This window comes from Photinus pyralis, unplaced genomic scaffold, assembly GCF_008802855.1.
Source record: "Photinus pyralis isolate 1611_PpyrPB1 unplaced genomic scaffold, Ppyr1.3 Ppyr1.4_LG4, whole genome shotgun sequence".
Lineage (NCBI taxonomy): Eukaryota > Metazoa > Arthropoda > Insecta > Coleoptera > Lampyridae > Photinus > Photinus pyralis.
Window position 1 is genome coordinate 26074292 of NW_022170511.1, and position 18092 is coordinate 26092383.

The 18092-nt window shown below is 36.6% G+C and overlaps 2 protein-coding genes across 4 annotated transcripts in view; both read right to left on the reverse strand.

The window, feature by feature from the left end:
- Positions 1 to 18092, reverse strand: part of LOC116169370 (transient receptor potential-gamma protein) — a 433246-nt gene that overhangs the window by 289404 nt on the left and 125750 nt on the right. The window lies entirely within an intron of this gene.
- LOC116169387 (sphingomyelin phosphodiesterase-like) lies at positions 4855 to 6756 on the reverse strand. Of its 2 annotated transcripts, none has more exons than XM_031485473.1 (6): positions 6417 to 6756; positions 6178 to 6369; positions 5961 to 6131; positions 5733 to 5913; positions 5497 to 5687; positions 4855 to 5449 (listed from the first exon to the last, which is right to left on the reverse strand). In XM_031485473.1, the coding sequence occupies exons 1-6, from the start codon at positions 6494 to 6496 to the stop codon at positions 5287 to 5289; spliced, it is 978 nt and encodes a 325-aa protein (XP_031341333.1). In that variant the 5' UTR covers positions 6497 to 6756; the 3' UTR covers positions 4855 to 5286. The 2 variants fall into 2 exon arrangements, with proteins under 2 accessions (XP_031341333.1, XP_031341334.1); XM_031485474.1 differs by having other exon boundaries at positions 6178 to 6346; positions 6417 to 6509.

Sequence of the window (18092 nt, forward strand, 5' to 3'; positions counted from 1 at the left end):
GGCGAGAGGGTGAGAAAAGCGAAGTATCCTCTGAAAGGCCCCTTAACTGATCTTTACATGGTATCGATGGGGCAAGTCGCATTTACCTTTGACCTTCTCAGCATTAATGCATATTGCATGAGCCCCTAACTTCCTTCACATCAAACAAAAGTACTCAACTTGAAATCAATGCCGAGCGAGTCGAAGGCGAGTTCGGCACAAATTAAAATAACTCCAGTCCCCAACTCATCAAACCTTCAGTTGTCGATTGTCACTTTCTTTTCCTTCATACGCCGTATCGAGATACACGTCGTTTAAACAAACAACTGAAAGCGTTAGAACGGATGGAATTTTAATTGCTATCATCCGTATATATTGAACCCTGAGGATTGGATTCACAATGTAGGGATTCCGAAGTAGTTAGTTTGGACGGGATTTCACCTATACTCCGAGTGTGATTATACAGTGCGTTCTTTCCTCTTTATCGTAAGCACAGCCGTTTGCATTTCGTTCACTTAGAGCGGATGTAATTTGTTATACTGCAATCGACAATTGTTGCTTCATCTACGGCCCTCTTATTTAAGAGGATTCAAATTCTAGTTTAAGTTACGATCCAGCTTAATTTCGGGATAAGTTATACATTACATACGATACGGTTTGACGCACAAGTTTTGTTACCTTGGGTTAAATTTACCGATACCTGCGAGTGCCTACGCCCTTGACTTATCTTTCCACTTTACCACGGAGTTAGGTGTGTGGAGTTTTTCCTTGTTTCAGGATCGGATTCGCTAACAGAAGAGCTTTCTACAGTTGCCGAGTATTATTTCAAGGTAAGATTGTTACGATTTATCTGTGATTCCTTGTGCTTGGAACAATTATTGATCGTATTTCATTTTGCTTTAGGAAACCTTTTGTTATGATGAGTAATTAGTTGCTAATCGATCATTCTTGATTGGTGGTTATGCAAAATGGGAGATTTTTAATTGCACAGTGCATTTACTAAGATTTGTGTCACGTAGTTTCTAATTTTGAATATTGAAGGGGAGGGGGACTATTCTGTAATTGTGATACGCTCTCCCATTGGGGAGGCAATTATTTTTATATTTTCCATTTGAGTGCGCTCCACCCCATTGGCAAGTGCAACGAAGTAATGACGAACATATGCCCAGAACGAACAACCGCTTTGGAAGAACTCAAACTCTTTTTTTGTGTTCCAATCCCAAGCTAGCTAACCGTTTATGCGGGGGGTTTGAGAAAACGCAGCTCCAACTCTGCCAACCGTTATTTATTATTTATTATTTATTATTTATTATTTATTATTTATTATTTATTATTTATTATTTATTATTTATTATTTATTATTTATTATTTATTATTTATTATTACACTTGTCAGGGTGTATATATAAATTTAACATTGATAATATAAGAGACATATGACACATTATTAATTAAAATGACGCGAATACAAAAACCTTTAAAATGTTACAAGATCAGTTGACTAGATTTTAGCAGCATATTAATGTAATACTTAATATCATAAGTATATTAATACTAAAAATACTTTCTCATACAGGCCCGTATGCCGCACTTCAATTAAAGCTGAACTGTGGTGCTAAGGGACCCTGGTTCGAATCCGGGTTCGGGCATGGATATTTGTAAATGTATAGTGGGTTGGGTTGGTAGAGCAGACTTGGCTGAAACCACCCCACTCAAAAATAAAGGCAAAATAAAAAAAATACCAAGTTGTTGTTGTGGTTATTTAATTAAATTGTAAGGTTTGAGGTGGAATGTTGTACTCAACCGCAAAACTGAAATAAGTCGGAATGATTTTCCCTAGGATTTTCCCTTCAACTTAAAGTTAAAATACTTGGTTTTGTTGTTTTTCCAATAACTTCTTAAATTATCTAATTGCAAATAGAGGAATATACCAATGTGTTTGTGTTTTATATTTAGGTAAGCTTTCTCTTAAAACTAGTTTTCGTAGATAACGTAATTGTGTCATTATTCTTCAAGTTGTTTATCGCTGGATATAGCCAAAGCGTTACCTTTTGTTTTACATGCTGTGTAACAAAATTTTCGCCTTCAACGGATAAATTGCTGCTCGATGTTAGAGGAGATGCATCTACATTTCCCGAATGCCGTAAATCATCGTTAATAGAGGAATTAGGCCTCATGCAGATAGAAACTTGTGGTCGTTGTGGACCATGATACTAAGCTAAGTATCATGGTTGTGGGCCATTCTAAAATGATGACAAGAGTCATTTCCTGTACCTGCGTCGTTTCCGTTTGATATTCTACAGCTGCAACAAAAGTGCGACAGCTTCCCTTTGAGGCATCTTCGTAGAAACGAAGTGACATAAAAGAGAAACCTTATTAATACGATAGACATGGATTACCACGACAAGTGCAAGATAACACGATCCCAAATAACAAAAATATTTGTAGTAATATCTCCACCACATTTTTTAAGTAAACCTCTCGCCAGGAAAGATTGCCGGTCACAGAACACTTGATCCCGGTCTACAATCTATGTTTTTCTCAAGATGTGAGCGACTTCCGTGATAGTATCGTGTCAATGTTGAACAAAAAGACTTTGCGTTCAACACTGGCACGATCCTATTCCGGAAGTCGCTCGCATCTTAAGAAAAACATAGATTGTAGATCGGCACAAGGTGTGCTGTGACCGGCAATCTTTCCTGGCGAGAGTTATAGTGTCGGTTTCCGGTTATCTACAGCAGGATCTGTTTCTGAACCTTTCTTTGTAAATTTACGTGACGCTCTAGAAAAATCCAAGGCGAAAACGTGGCTTCCTCTATGAGATTCTATAGAAGGTCAAGGTGGTGAGGAGGAGGCAATTATTTCAGTTGCTTTACTAGTCAGTAATGCAGATGTAGATATAAATCATTCAATATCTGACCACGCTGTAATTTTTGCAGAACTGTCTATTAGTATCTCACCTTATTACTCAAGATACATTGCATACAGGAACCTAAATGCTATTGATATTGATAAACTGCTCTTAGATCTTCAAAATATTGAGTGGCACTGTATTTATGGGACGAGTGACATTAATGATAAGGTACATTGTCTTAATAATATATTAACTGCTGTTTTTGACTTACATGCTCCATTAATAAACGCGAAAGTTAGAAGGAAGGCAGCGCCATGGCTAACGTATAATCTTAAATGCATGATGAAGGAAAGAAACAAAGCTGCAGCAAGATATCGTAATACAAAGGACCCAAACCATTTTCATTACTTCAAGGTTTTGAGGAACGTTGTGAATAAAGCGGTTACACGAGAAAAAAAGCCTACATAGAATTTAACATTCGTAATAACAAATAAATACCAATATTTACAAAGAGTTGAGTAGTCTAGGAATTGGATATAAACAAGAAAGTAACAAAATTCCCCCTCACCTAGATGATGTTAATGTAATTAACGTTTTTTTTGTATCTTCAAGTAACAATTCTAACACTAATCACAAATTGGTGAACTACTACATGTCAAAGTGGCAAAGTTTCATTGTCTGAAAAGTTTGCATTCAACTTAGTTAATGAAGAATCGATTATTAGGATAATTAATTCCATACATTCCAATGCCGCAGGATTAGATAACATTTCCTTGAAAATGATTAAATTGTGCTGTCCTGTGATACTGCCTGTCATACTGCCTATCATAAATTTTGCAATAGAACGTTCCATATTTCCAGATCTCTGGAAAATTTCGTTAGTATATCCTTTGCCAAAAAAAAAGATGTAAAAACGTTAAATGATCTAAGACCAATTAGTATACTATCTGTTATTTCAAAAATGTTAGAAAAAGTTTTGTGAAATCAGTTGAAATGCCATCTTTCAAAATTTAATCTTCTACCCGAGCTGCAATCTGAATTTAGAAACGGTTATAGTTGTGAGACTGCATTACTGAAAGTAACAGATGACATTTTTATCGATTTGGAGAAAAACAAATTAGTTGCATTGATCTTACTAGATTTTTCAAAAGCGTTTGATACTGTCAATCATGACATACTTCTCTCGGTGCTGTATCACGTAGGTTTGAATACTGACGCAATTACATTAATTTCGTGTTACTTAAAGAATAGGTCGCAGGCTGTCAAATATAACGGTGAAATTCACATACACTCAAAGTACCGTGCGGAGTTCCACAGGGATCGATATTTGGTCCTCTTCTATTTTCTATATATACTTCCCAAATTTTTAATGTAATAAAGCATTGTAATTACCACGTGTATGCAGATGACACGCAACTGTATTATAGTTTTGAAATTAATAAAATTGAAGCAGCTGTTACTATTCTCAATAACGACTTGAATAATTTTGTTAATTTTGCGGCTGATCATTGCTTTAAGATTTGAACAACATATAAAGTCGTGTATCCAGCGCGCTTATGCAAACTTGCGATATATTTATAGTATAAAGCATCTCCTCAATAAAAATTCCAAAATGACTTTGTGCAATGCTTTAGTGTTGTTGCATTTCACATTTTGTTCCACAGTTTACGGTCCCTGTCTCACGAAACATATCTCTAAGAGAGTGCAAATTGTACAAAAACCATGTCTCCGTCTTATCTTTGGAATAAAAAGAAATTTTCCTATTTCACATAAATTAAATGAGGTTTCTTGGCTTAATATGAATAAAAGACGTTTCCTTCATGCCTCGGTCCTATTTCATAAAGTTGTTACCTATAAATCGCCCTCCTACCTATATAATAAGATAACGTTTCGTACCGATGTTCACAACATTAACATCCGTCGTAAGGATCTACTCAATATTCGTAAACATAAATCTACTATGTATGAAAGATCATTTTCTTATGTAATTGGTAATATATAAAACTATTTACCTCTGGATGTTAAGTGTTGTGAGATTAAAAAGTTTAAAAATCAGGTCCGTAAATTGCTTTTAAGTAATAATCTGTGATTGTTAACTTTAGTTTGAAGTTATTGTTTGTTTATATCTTTCGTACATCATTTCTTTCCATGCTCATTGTATACTCAGACTTGCCTTATAAATAAGATTGTGTAAATAACGTTAATTGGTTAAGTGGAAGAGCAGGTAAGGATTTTTCCACACCTGAACTTCGCCAGTTGGACACTATCATATTTTTTTTTGTTTTCTTCTTTGTTTCTTCTCGTTATATTGATATTTTGTGTCCAATAAAGTCCTATTATATCATTATGAATATTACGCCATTGGAGTAGAACGGGCTGTTCTGTTCTAGCAAAATACAAAGAGATACGGTTTTGCTTGTAATTTCGAAACATCATCGGACCTACCCCCTTATTTTACTGAAAATTACAATTATAATTTATGTCTAGACTTTCCTTAAGCAAATTGCACTGATCCACGTGTTTATAATACGGCGTCACCATGTAACAGACATTTTCCGTTACGCAATCTCTGTTACATCCTTTACTAGTGGAGACCTCCGCATCTCTGAATTTCAGTCTGTAACCGCTTGAATCAAAATCCGAAACGCTTTCATGGATATTTACCTAAAATACTGATTAGACAGGTTACAGTCCCTGGTCATGTTCTGAACCAGCTCGTTCATACGGTGCGGAGTAATGCGGTCAACTTTGTATGCATCCGTGAACGAATACAGTTTAAACCAGCGCATAGGCCGATTCGGATGTAAGTTTGATTCGGAAATGTCATAAATCCACATCTCGTAATCCATCACTTCCTAAAAGTTGTAGGTGAGGAAACGCGCGATCGTCGTTAATCTTACAAAATTCAGTCTATTAACGTCGTATACGACGTAATTTGGATTAAAGTCAGAATAGGGCGTGAGACTGCCACCGTTGAAGGCCACATTTATTGGGTTGCTCAAATCGTTCCCTTCGTAATAAATTATATTTTCCTTAGCATGTGTGTGTCCGTTGAATTGCGCAGCAATGATATGCGAAAACCTAAAACGACTCGTTACTGTTTCAGTTGAAAAGGTACCAACCGATACCGAAGGATTATTTTGAAAAATTCTCTTGACCAATTTTGTAAACAGGTGCCATCGGCTGTGGGTACGTGTGATAGAATATGCACAATCTCGTTATTACGTTCAGCCTTGAACAACACCAGGACCAACCACCTCAGCTGATCGTAGGGATCTACATCATCGTACAACAACCACCTAAATAAGATAGCTTCACATTTTATTTTTAATTGGAGATCCTTACCAGTTATAGGAGAAACACACGTTACTATTAAGGGCAATAATTCTAAAACCAGGTTGCACCAGAACGGTGTAGTAACCTCCTTCTGAAATCGTTCCTTGGGTGGCACTGGGGAGCCACTTTCTCCATTCGGTGCGCATTAAATCGAACACCCATTGGGTGGATAACCTTCCTGTAATTGTAGAAGGGGAAAACCTAGAAGCTGCATTAAGAAAAATGTTTGAGATGATGGGGTCGATTACGCGTTCACTGGGTGCGTCTCGTGGTTGCCTAAGGTTGGATATATAGGAATCGATCTGAACGCTCCACTTAGTAAATTCATAACGTCGACTATTACTCTTGTGTTGCGATCCACGCTCGTGTCCCAAACCTTATGGTCAACTATATCTCCCGTGAAGTAGATGAAGTCGATATTTCTCTATAATCAGCAATTTAGATCGGGTGACTTGTTCGTACGTAAGTACATGCTCTGTGACAATTTGATTGATCGTCCCAATCAGAACGTGCCATGGCGTGTCACAGTTTCGATAATCTCCCCAGTGACCGGCAGCATTTGTAACGTTGGAAGGTGAGCTGCCGTTACGACAACACAATGGTTCCTCGCATGCGGCATTGGAACCTACTTGGTAGTCAGCGCTATAGTGTATGTCGGTTAAATGAAGAATCTTCAATGGCGTTGTCCTTTGCACGTGTCTCTAAAAAATTATCACGACACGTTGTTTATTATTTATGAAGTGTAGGAATTTTTCTGATTAATCATTGAGATATTTACTAGGTGCACCAGTACTGTACAGTCCAAAAATAAGACCATTAAAATGATTACAGCTTAGTAATTAAAAACTAAAGAATAATCAAAGTAGTTTTGATAGATTACACCTTCTATTAATAATTAAACATAGATAGATATTGATTAAACGTATAATCCAATTTGCCGCACTAATTCAATTTGGCATGTAGTAATGGTATACCGAAAATGGAGAATGCAGCATGCAGCAACGGGATTTCAGAAACCTGTATACGTATACCAAAGCACACTTCATTTTTGCCTGGTTAATGTAACGCACATAACGTAACAAGTCCAGAAGAGTCTAGATGGGCGCTTTTCACGCAATCTTTGGGAAGCTCTTTTTGTTCCTACTTCGTACGATATCCTTGACAGAGTGGGAAGACACAACACACTCCGTGTACATAATTAATACCTATATACTGATTACCTTTTTTGTGGACTCAAACGAAAACAGAAAATTAGGAGAGTGATACTGATAATATAAACGAAAAAGTATGTAAATGCATATGTATTTGATTGGCAAATAAGAAATCAGAAACTAATTAGGAGTAGAAAACTGTGAAATTTCTTTATATAGACGTGGCCAAAGGAGAATGTTCATTTACATTTTAATTGTCGAAGCCGCTTTTGCATGTTCCATCCACAATTCTCAAGAATTATTTAGCATTTTTAATTAACACCTGATAATCAATACGTAATTAGGAGAAATCCTCTTTATTTTCAAACAATTAAATTAAATTCAATCCTTGGGACGAATAGAAAGTTTGACATGAAAACTTGAAACACCAAGCTAACCATTTACAGATGAAACAAATCTATTCGATATCAATAAATCAATTAAGCTGAAACAAAAATAGGCACTTAGGGCCAGATGAAAAATACCACGCACATGCGTTCGACCGAAACAAGTTCCGCCCAAAAACTTTTCAGCTCTTCCTTTCATGTCTAATATGTGCACACAATTTAATCAGTTCAGCTGTGTAGCTGGAAATGAAAGTACAGAGAAACCGACCGACATTATCGAGATTTTGTTGATTCGGATTCCTAGTGTTTCAAAACGTATTTCCGTCAGTACCTCCTTTACTAACGTCCGGCTGGTAAAAATTACGCTCCCGAGGTCAGACGGGGACGCCAGTTAGTCCTGTGCCGCCCTGCCTATCAGTGACTGTAGTTCGTGTGCTTTTTCTGTGCATTTACAAACACTGCAACCTCCGGAAAGCGTGTTGTTTGATCACTTTGTTAGGAGAAAGTAATTATAAAAAATCTCAAAACTCATTTTGCGAGGCACACGTCTCTTGGCACTTGCAGGGGGGTTGAGGACACTGTTGCGGACAGATTAAAAACATTGTTGTTTTGGGATATAGACAGCCATCAAGATATAGACACCTGTCAAGACACTGAGAAAACCAAGGATAAAACTCCAAAACCCCCTCCAATTTTTATAACTGGTGTCAAGGTTGTCGTACTTGTGGTACAGTTACTAGAAACCATAACCAGGCAACAATCACATTGCGTTAAATGCGCAGTGAGCCACGCTACTAAATCACGTTCCCGAAAAACAAAATACCGATTACTCGTTATGGCGAGAGACCAAAAATATTAAACAGGTCATAAGACCCCATCAGTACCGTCAAGAATCATGTGCTAGAAGTAATGAGGAGAAAGCTCGTGTTTTTACAGAGAACTTGTCCAAAGTATTCCAACAACACCCATCAGAAAATGAACCGAATAGAATACAGATACTTGAAACCCTCTATCAACTTCAACCACCTGTCCCACGCATCAAAATCGCCAAAGTGCAAAGCAGAACACTACACCCCAAAAAAGCACCGAGGTACGAGCTGATTGCAGGGCAAACTCTTACACAAATGCCTTACCGGGGAATAAAATACCTCACACAACTATTGCAATTTTGCACATATATGGTACTTTCCAAGCCAGTGGAAGGTAGCACAAATCGTACTCATCCCGAAACCGGAGAAATCCCCTCTAACGAGAGGGCACTGAACTACCTGATCTATATGAGATAATGGCCGGAATACCACAAGACAGTGTCCTTGGGCTTCTTCTATACTTAATATGCACGACCGACCTTCCGACTACACCAAAAGTTCTAATAGCAACATTTGAGAACGACACCGAGGTTCTAGCCGCCGATAACTTTGCTACAGTCTTCCCCAGAGCTGCCCTACTGTTTATTTAAACAACACTCATCTGGCACAGCAAGAAGAAGTAAAAGGACTCACATGGCAAAAACACCTACTCTTAATCTAAACTCACCACCAACAAACTCTTTGTTTAAAAAGCCATAATAAACCGATTTGGTGCTATAGAATCCAACTCTGGGGTACCGTTTCCAACTCCAATGTGGAAATACTTGAACGCTTCCAGTCAAAAGTACTACGTATGATTGTAAATGCACCCTGTTACGTTCCAAACGCGGTCATTTGGAAAGGACTCAGCATACGCCCAAACGATCTGGCAACCAACCTTATGAATCCGTCAAGGAACAATAAGAGACTCTTGCGATATGTACCCAATGACTCACTAAGCAGGTTTTGATTACTTTTAGGAAGTTAGGGTTATAATTAAAGTTTAGATTTAAGGACTAAATCACTCAAGGTCTACAAAACCTACTTATTCTATGAAGATGGATAATGAACACTCTTCGACATGTTTTATAAATAATCACTTCCAAGTTTATACTTGCATATAAAGCATGATATTAAAAAAACTCGAATTATTATAATCTATTTTTACAACGACGTAAAGAAAACTCTCTAACTTTCTTCCATATTAAAAACTTTACGATTATAAGGACTGACTTGTGATCGCAATACAAACTTGCGGACTGCCATATACTAAAATTGCGCCGACGTTTCCCGTCTGCTTCGTCTTCATAAAACATTCTTTCCTTTCCTCACCTCCGCTTATCGCACTGACCGGTGATGACAACAATAACGACAGACAATTATATCATGCATTATACAGGGTGACCCATCATTACTGTAGGTGCTGATACCAAATAAAGCGTCCGCATGGCGTAGTTTACACAATAGTATATTAGATATCAAAGGACTAAAATATGTGTTTTATTCCCGAAGGTGCAATTAATGGCCCGAAACGAAGTTCAATCTACATCAAGTTCAAAATTCGCAGAAGAGAACTTTGTAGAATCAAGATAACTTTGTAATGTTAAAATTGTTACGTTATAATACGTGTCAGTTTAATATTAAGATTCTTGTACAATATTACTGCGCAGATGATTGTTTAAAACGTCGCAGAAGAAGCTAAGAGGGGTCTTTTTTATTTGTGTTGGCTGAATGATTTCCCTTCTAAAGTCATCTATTTGGGAGTGGTTAAATTCTTGGCGCGCTGTGGTGATGAACCAAATTTAATTATCAACCGACTTGTCACTGCAGATGTAATCTGGGTTCATCATTATGATCCAGAATCGAAACAAAAGTCGATGCAGTGACTTCAGCCCTCCTAACAAGTTTAAAGTCGCCCTTTCCGCAGGAAAAATAAAGACATCCATTTTTTGGGAGAATTTTCATGAGATTCATTATATGAATAAGGGTAGTACGGTAACGCAAGAGTACTATGTAAATGCATAGCATTGCCTTAGAGATGCTATTAAAGTAAAGAATCGTGGAAAACTGACGCAAGGTGCCTTGTTGCTCCACGACAATGCACCAGTGCACAAGTCCAGACTTAAAAAGCTGATGTACCTGCTTGTGGCTTTGAAGAAAACACCTTATAGTCTAGACCTAGCATTCAGTGACTATTTTTCGTTCCCGAATCTCAAAAAGAAAACACTAACGGGGACAAAATTTAGGGGCAATATGGCGAACATGTAGCAGCTGCTGGGTGCCATTTTGCGGAAAAACCACATAAATAGTTTGATACTGGATTAAAGACGTAATTAAAACGGTGTTATACCTGTATTCAAAACCAGTACAGGGGAACTATATTGAAAAGTCAAATTTTGTTGTTGTTCTAGTCTTTTTTTAAACGGTATAATGACTATAAAATATCATGCAGAAACCAGAATTTATACTTGAAGGTAACCAAATAGCATGTACTACATTGTGTATTTCCACTTGTCGCCCCCCCCCCCCCCGTTTTTAATAAAATTATTTCCAGTAGATTTTGACATCTTTTGATCAAAGTAGATGAGGTTACCAAATGAGTGCGCACAAATTGGTGTATAGGTAAGAATTTTGGCTAAACTGCTCCTAAACTTTTGACCTTGACCACAGAAAAGTGCGATATGCAATAATTATGACACAACTCAGGATCAAATCTTGCGAAAACTCGATTTCTAGTAGTAACGAATCACAATAGGGTCTTCATGAAAAAAAATATTGTAACTTTTTTGTGTCTTACTGTAAAGTTTATAACCTGTAATTAAACATCTCATATACAAAACTTTTTTCCCTAATTGCAGCATGTCAATAAACAACATACCTATAATATCGTAAAACTTTCAAATTTTGTCATGCAACCGACGACATGCCGATCTTGGCCGAGCGTCGCTTACGTCACTACGCGGGTTGCCGATCGGTAGTTATATTAGTGCATGACACTGATAGGAGTTCGATTAGACTTATTATGGCAATCGGCCATAAACTGAGTTCTGACTGGTTCCTAAAGGGGCAGTTAGATAGTCTGCCAAAGGTTGACGGGTTAATGGTCGCCGCCTTTTTTTCGAAAACTCGTTTGAGTGGAGTCAAAGCCCAGAAGCAAATCTGTTATGGTTCATAGGAAGTATAACATCAAGTTTTGTGTGTATAGTACAAGGTATAGTGTAGGTACCTAATAAAGTATGCCCCTTACGGATTTCAACGAGAAAATTAGGGTGTTAGATATGTGGAAGTGAAAATAGACAAAATGTGTGCGGTATCACGTCGAACTTTTTTCGTATATTTCCTGTTGGGACGTTTAAATATCCAATTTATTAGGTTCGCGATGACTTCTACTATCACACCCAGGCACAAATGCAATAATTATTCGACACTTTGTTCCGTCAAAACGACGTTTTCTTTCTCTAAATCGATTGTAAGCAACGATACGGCTGAGCGCCACAGTGCGTAATGACGTCACAGCAACGTGGCGGTCATTCGAAACTTTTCAAACGCCGTTCATTTTAAAATCGTGTTTGCTAATCACAACGATTTCTCTTGACAAAAAAATGAGTATCACTAATTTTTTTAATGTGCTTGGAGTTCATTTTCAAGGTTTTTGAAAAAACGCGGAAAACCCAATTCATTAGAAATCTCACAACTTTTGTTCCTGTTGACCTATAGCTAGCTGAAAATCAATGGTGCGCTAATGATTGAACTGGTTCAACAGATTTCAGCGATTGTCTTTTTTTTAAAGTTAATTTGGGTGTTGGTTTCCAATCCAAAAAATTAGGATCCCTTGATGACCAAATTTAACGTCGTGTTGGTGCTTATTTTTTTTCTTTGTATTATAATATTTTAATTAACCAGAATTTATTCAGGTTGAATTATTTCTAAATTACACAGAAAAATTGGAAATGAAGATATAGTAATGCGAATAACTGAAGAATTTTAAAGAATTATATTACTCATTTCCAAATCATCTTTGTTTTCGCAGTGGTTTCAGTTTGGCGAATCGTGATTTTTTAGGACATACTTACTTAAACTAATTGACATTTTTGTCATTAAAAAAACTGTTTTCTATAATTAGCAAAATAAACTTAAGATAATATTTGTTTTTAATATGAGTTAAATACCTACATCTATAGATAGTCACTATCGCAAAATAAATGAACAGGTACTTTCCACTTGGTAATGAGAAAAAACAAAACAAAAAATCGGAAATCAGTAAACAAAATATGAGAGCAAGGGAGTTCAATAATTGTACCGGTTATCTTTCACCAAGTGTTTTAAACTCTCAGCTACTTTCAGTCTTCATGAGTACTTTGACCAATTAAAAAAAATCTTCAAGAAAACCTTGATATTAAGTGGCACCCAGCTTCTTCAAAGATCAATGATACAGGGATATTTCACTTTTTCGTGTACAGGATAGTGTATCACAAGTTGCATGTAACGGCTAGTTACAATTCATAAGCCGAAATTCCTGCTTGAACTGATAGTTTTGGTACTTTTCAAATAATACAGTAATATAAATACGTTATTTTAATTTTCCCCAACAGCTAGCACAGTGATCCAAGGCTTCCACCTCCACCACTTATTTCAATAAAAAACCTGCGACGTGAGTTTCATATCCGGAGTAGGTACTTGAATATAAAACAAATAAACGCAAGTAATAAATTCTGTATGGCCCTATAGTGCAGTTCCTTTAGATTATGATTTCTGTCAATCAAAAATATATGTAGGGTTAAAGTAGAAATTCTGCGGTCGGGCATATCAAACCAAACATCTCCGAAAATGGCCGCTAAATATTATTAATTTATTAAAAGAGATAGAAAATTCCCAACACAGTGCTAGGTACCACTTTGGCTGAACCCCAGAATAAGTGGCTCAACTAATCGAAAAAATATCAATGAAAAAAATTAGTCTTCTTTCAATTTTATGTGGAAATCCACCTATGTCTTACAATGCCTATTTTTTACGTTAAAAACTGTCAAAACGACAATTACGCCAAACCGTCAGCTGATTCACTCACTCCGCCTTCCGGACGCGCACTCCACTTCGATCTCAATGCGTGCTACCTTGAAATTTAATGGTGCTACGGAATCATCCAGATCAACGCATTATAAATTAACGATTAAAAATTTTAGTGGTCGTTTTCGGAGATTCGTGTTTTGATATGTTAATAAGCAGAATTTCTACTTTAACTTACTCTTTCATAGACAGAAATTTTTATGGGGAAACGGGATAGATTGACTGGACTACTTTGCTATTCCATATTTCACAATTAGTGGCAAAACATAAATTAATGAAAGAGTAATCCCGCATTAACTAAAAGCTTTATAAATATTTCTAAATTGCTATTATACAGCTGCATATTTATGAGCAAATTCTCCCCATTTTTTATATTTATCTTATCATTTAAACCGAAATCTACTTTAGAAAATGTTATTTTTCAAGCCTTTAACATCCCCCATAGAGCGATTATAAAAGAAACCGTAACAATCCTTTTAGCTTATCACTTGCACGAAACACTATGTCTTAATTATAGGTTTCTCAAAACCCTTACTAAAATTTGCACGAATTTTTGTTTACGTCATTTAACATACGAAAAACTTATCTCTTTATTAAGCAATAAATTGAATAAAAGTTGTTACAGTGTACCTTAATTCCAGCCTTAATTCAGAAAAGAAACAAGTATAAATTGTGCAGATAAAGCGCATTTTTTAAAACCGAAATGGCTTAATAAATGGTTGCGTTATAAGGTAGTAGCATGCAATATATTTCTCGATGTTTTCTTTCTTGTTAGATAGATAGGTCTCGTCCAAACAATTCATTTTGCCTTTTTTTATCGTTTTGGATATATTATTCGCTCGTAAAGTTTTGACATCACCACTAGAGAGCACTTTCAGACGTCCCATTCGCCCTTTATGAGTACCGTCCTCCGGCAAGTTCTGGAGATATAAGGAATTATTTATATCCGAGTCGAGGAGAAGGCTATGGTTGGTAGAAATTAATTCCTTTCGTTGACACCTTTTATTAGAGTACCATGAATGATAAAACCAGCCCCCTCCACACTTTGATACTGAGTCAGAAATTAGGCCGGTAGTTGGTAGAAAACAGTTCCTTTTATTTGGAATACCATGAAAGATAAAATTAACGTCTACTCTCTCCCTCCTCCCTCCGGGGACCTACTGATCTCGGAAAGGAGTCGCGCAGGAAAGTTATAGTTTGTACAAACCAATTCATTTCGGTGAGTCCTTTCATTAGAAGACCATGAAGGGTAGAAAGTGAAAGACTTCACTTATGGTAGTTCTGACACAAGAGTACTAATGCAGGACACAGGCTACGTTGTCGAAAACCTCCCTTTATTATTGTAATGTGCCCATTTTACAGAATTTGTTTTTGATTAAATTTGCAGCGCTTCTAAAAGGGTTTATTATCCTGACATAGAGGCTTATGGGAATGACATGCATTGTTTACGGTCACTGCCATAATAGTTATTTATGTATTAAGGGCATAATAGTGATGTTTATATTCTCGAGGGCGACGAGTTAAAAAGCTCGAGGGCCTATGGCCCGAGAGCTTTTTAGTCGCCCGAGAGTATAAACATCAGTTTATGCCCGTGGTACATACACAATTTTATGTTTTACAAATAGTTTTCTTCGTCAAAATTCGTTTACAAAATAATTCATTATGTTTGATCGAGTATGCGTGGTTCGTTTTTGATAATGTGATTGCAACCATCCAAACGTCAAACGTAATTTTAAATAATTCAATTCATCGTGAATGAGGAAGAGGTTCAAGAAACTATATGAAATATAAGGTCAATCTTGTGATTTAGTAGGTATTGACAATTAATAATTGACGTTTCTGATCTTCAAAGACCTGCAAATATTTGTTTGTTTTGTCATTAAGTATAAATGAGTTACTATGGTGATACTTAATGCCCTAGGGCATAAAGTGGTACTTTATGCCCGCGTATCACAGATATAAAATGTGCTATGATAGGTTAGTAAGACATAAAGTAATAAATATTACTTGCTTAGTCGAAGTAATACCATTGACACGCATCTGTGTATGTGCGGTTTCGCAAAAGGAATGTGCATATAACAAGCAATGCAAACGGTTACAATTGCTTCACGACCTATACACGCATAGTTATTTACATAAAAGCAAAGAATAATAAAAGTCAGGAAAATGACACATTACTGGCGAGGAAATATTGAAGTGCGAGGCTCCTCTGGGACCGTGTACTTTAATTTCCGAGTCAGGTAATGTAATTTTACTGACGAGTTTTATATTAAACTTTAACCCGAAATTGTATTTTAATATAAAATTTTAATGTGTAGGTATATAGAAGTTTTGAGTAATGTCAATCTGTCAGTGATGACAGGAGTCATTATAGACACTTGGAAATGTCAAAAATGCGGCCGGTAAAGTGACGGTGCGGCCAGTAAAGTGATAAGCGACAGGAGACGTAGTCTGCTCTGCCTCTATCATGGAAACTTAAATTTCCTGACAGAAAGTAGGCATGAAAATTAAGGTTTTAGGACGATTTTGGGTAAATGTTTAATCAGTTTAGATAGGATAAGGGAAGCACGAATATTAACTATTTTATTTTGTATTTCACAATACCGGAGTAGATAACGTAGCTTTTGCTGAAGCAGTCACAATACATTAAACTGGATTTGAACCTGGGAATTCCACTTACGGATGACTAATTTAGTAAATTAAGAATCCCGTGGCGTCGCGGTCGAGTGCAAATTTAAAATTTCATTTTCGAAACTGTGAGCTTAGAGGGAATCAATGATAATGTGGAGAGGATGGGTGATGCCATCTCAGGATAGAGATATTTCGATTGGAACAGAGAACACTGTATGATTCTTAAGTGTCAATTGTAGGGATGATCCTGGCGTATAGTAAAGGAGTCTCTCTGTGATAGGATGATCATTCCTAGCAAAACCTGTAGGTAGGATAGTTTTCCGGATCTCAATCTCATATTATAGGACAAAAAGCTCTACTGTAAAGAACCTATAATCCTCATTACTAAAAAGAAGGAGATTAAAATGTGCGTGGTTCACGTTCAATTTTTACGTGTCAAGCTGTCAAGCCGCGGAAGAAATCGTTGCCCAGTTACGTTAGAAGACTGCCATAAAGTTAATGCGAGCGTTGCCAGTATAAAAGTTGCTATTTTTTCGGTCACCATAAAACGTAATGGTGGTATCGGATATTTTTCTTATCGTTAAAAAACGCCGACAGCCCTAAGTGAATGATTTATACTTATTTTTCAGAAATTACTTTAGAAAATGTGATTTTCCTCTCTAGTGAGGAAAGTAAAAAACAATTCCTGCGTTAATCTTAATAATGACATTTAAAATTTAAACATACCATACCAGAATCTAAGTGCCAAACTTCATTATTGTATACGATAATATTTCAATTTTAACTGTACTCTCAAAATCATGTGTAAAACTTGAGAAGAAAGTTCAATTGACTTTGAACTCGAGTTGAAAAACTCCACTTTCTTCTCTAGCTGCATAAATAACTATTGATTTCGCATTTAAACCACAAAAAGTACACTCAGAAAAAAGAAAAAAACGTGATCGTTTTGTGGTTCTGTCGCATAAAAGGCAGCCGTGGTCACGATCAAGGACAATATAATTCAGCGCGCCAATATATTTTCATTACTTTAATGAGCTATTGTTAACAATTTGGAGTACGATCGATCTATAGCGTACATACTGGGAAAATACGCTAAAAACGCAATGTTAACGCTTGCTTAATACCCACATTCCATCTTTATAGAATGATGACACCCTCAAAACTCGTTTCAATGACTTCAGAGTCAGCTTTCCCTAGAGTATTCTTTTTAGTACAGCAGACACACGTGCGTTTTCTCATTGATGGATTACTTTTGATTCACAATTTGAAGCCGTTTTATGCAGTCTCCTCCATAAATTTAATTAGATCCGATTCGATTTGAAAGCAATCTTTCAGGCGAACCCATGGAATCCACATTGGAGTAAATGTAGGCTATAGTACTGGTCTTTCACCTTTCAGTTTAAAATGTCTGATAGATCACTTCTTACGCGAATTCGCTTACTTTATTGATTAACGCAATGGGTCGTGACGCCCGGTAGAGGGGGGGGGAGAGGGGGCAGGAAATTGTTCGATGAAGTCGCGAAATACATTAAAAAACAAATATTGTTACAGTTATGTACAAAGAAGCAACAAAAACGAACAACAAAATGTTGGGAACCACTGGCATTAACGTATTAACGTAAATATGTTAATCCAAGCATTGGAAATTTACTTTTAGATAGACATACACTTAACATGAGAGACTGTGTAAGTCACGCAAGTAATTACATTACAAATACATAGTAAGTACAGCGCTGAATGTATGGAAGTACATTTCACGTTCACTTACGGTCCATGTACGTACATTTCACGCACATGGTACGTTATTTTGGCACTACTTTGTACATGCTATGTGCGTACTCTGC

Bases quoted from the DNA above. Each gene is read 5' to 3' on its own strand.
- LOC116169387 (XM_031485473.1), bottom strand. From the start codon at position 6,496: ATGAATTTACTAAGTGGAGCGTTCAGATCGATTCCTATATATCCAACC. The intron at 6,370-6,416 runs GTAATCGACCCC...TGCAGCTTCTAG, and splicing joins GAGACGCACCCAGTGAACGC to GTTTTCCCCTTCTACAATTA. The intron at 6,132-6,177 runs GTAAGGATCTCC...TATCTTATTTAG, and splicing joins GTGTGTTTCTCCTATAACTG to GTGGTTGTTGTACGATGATG.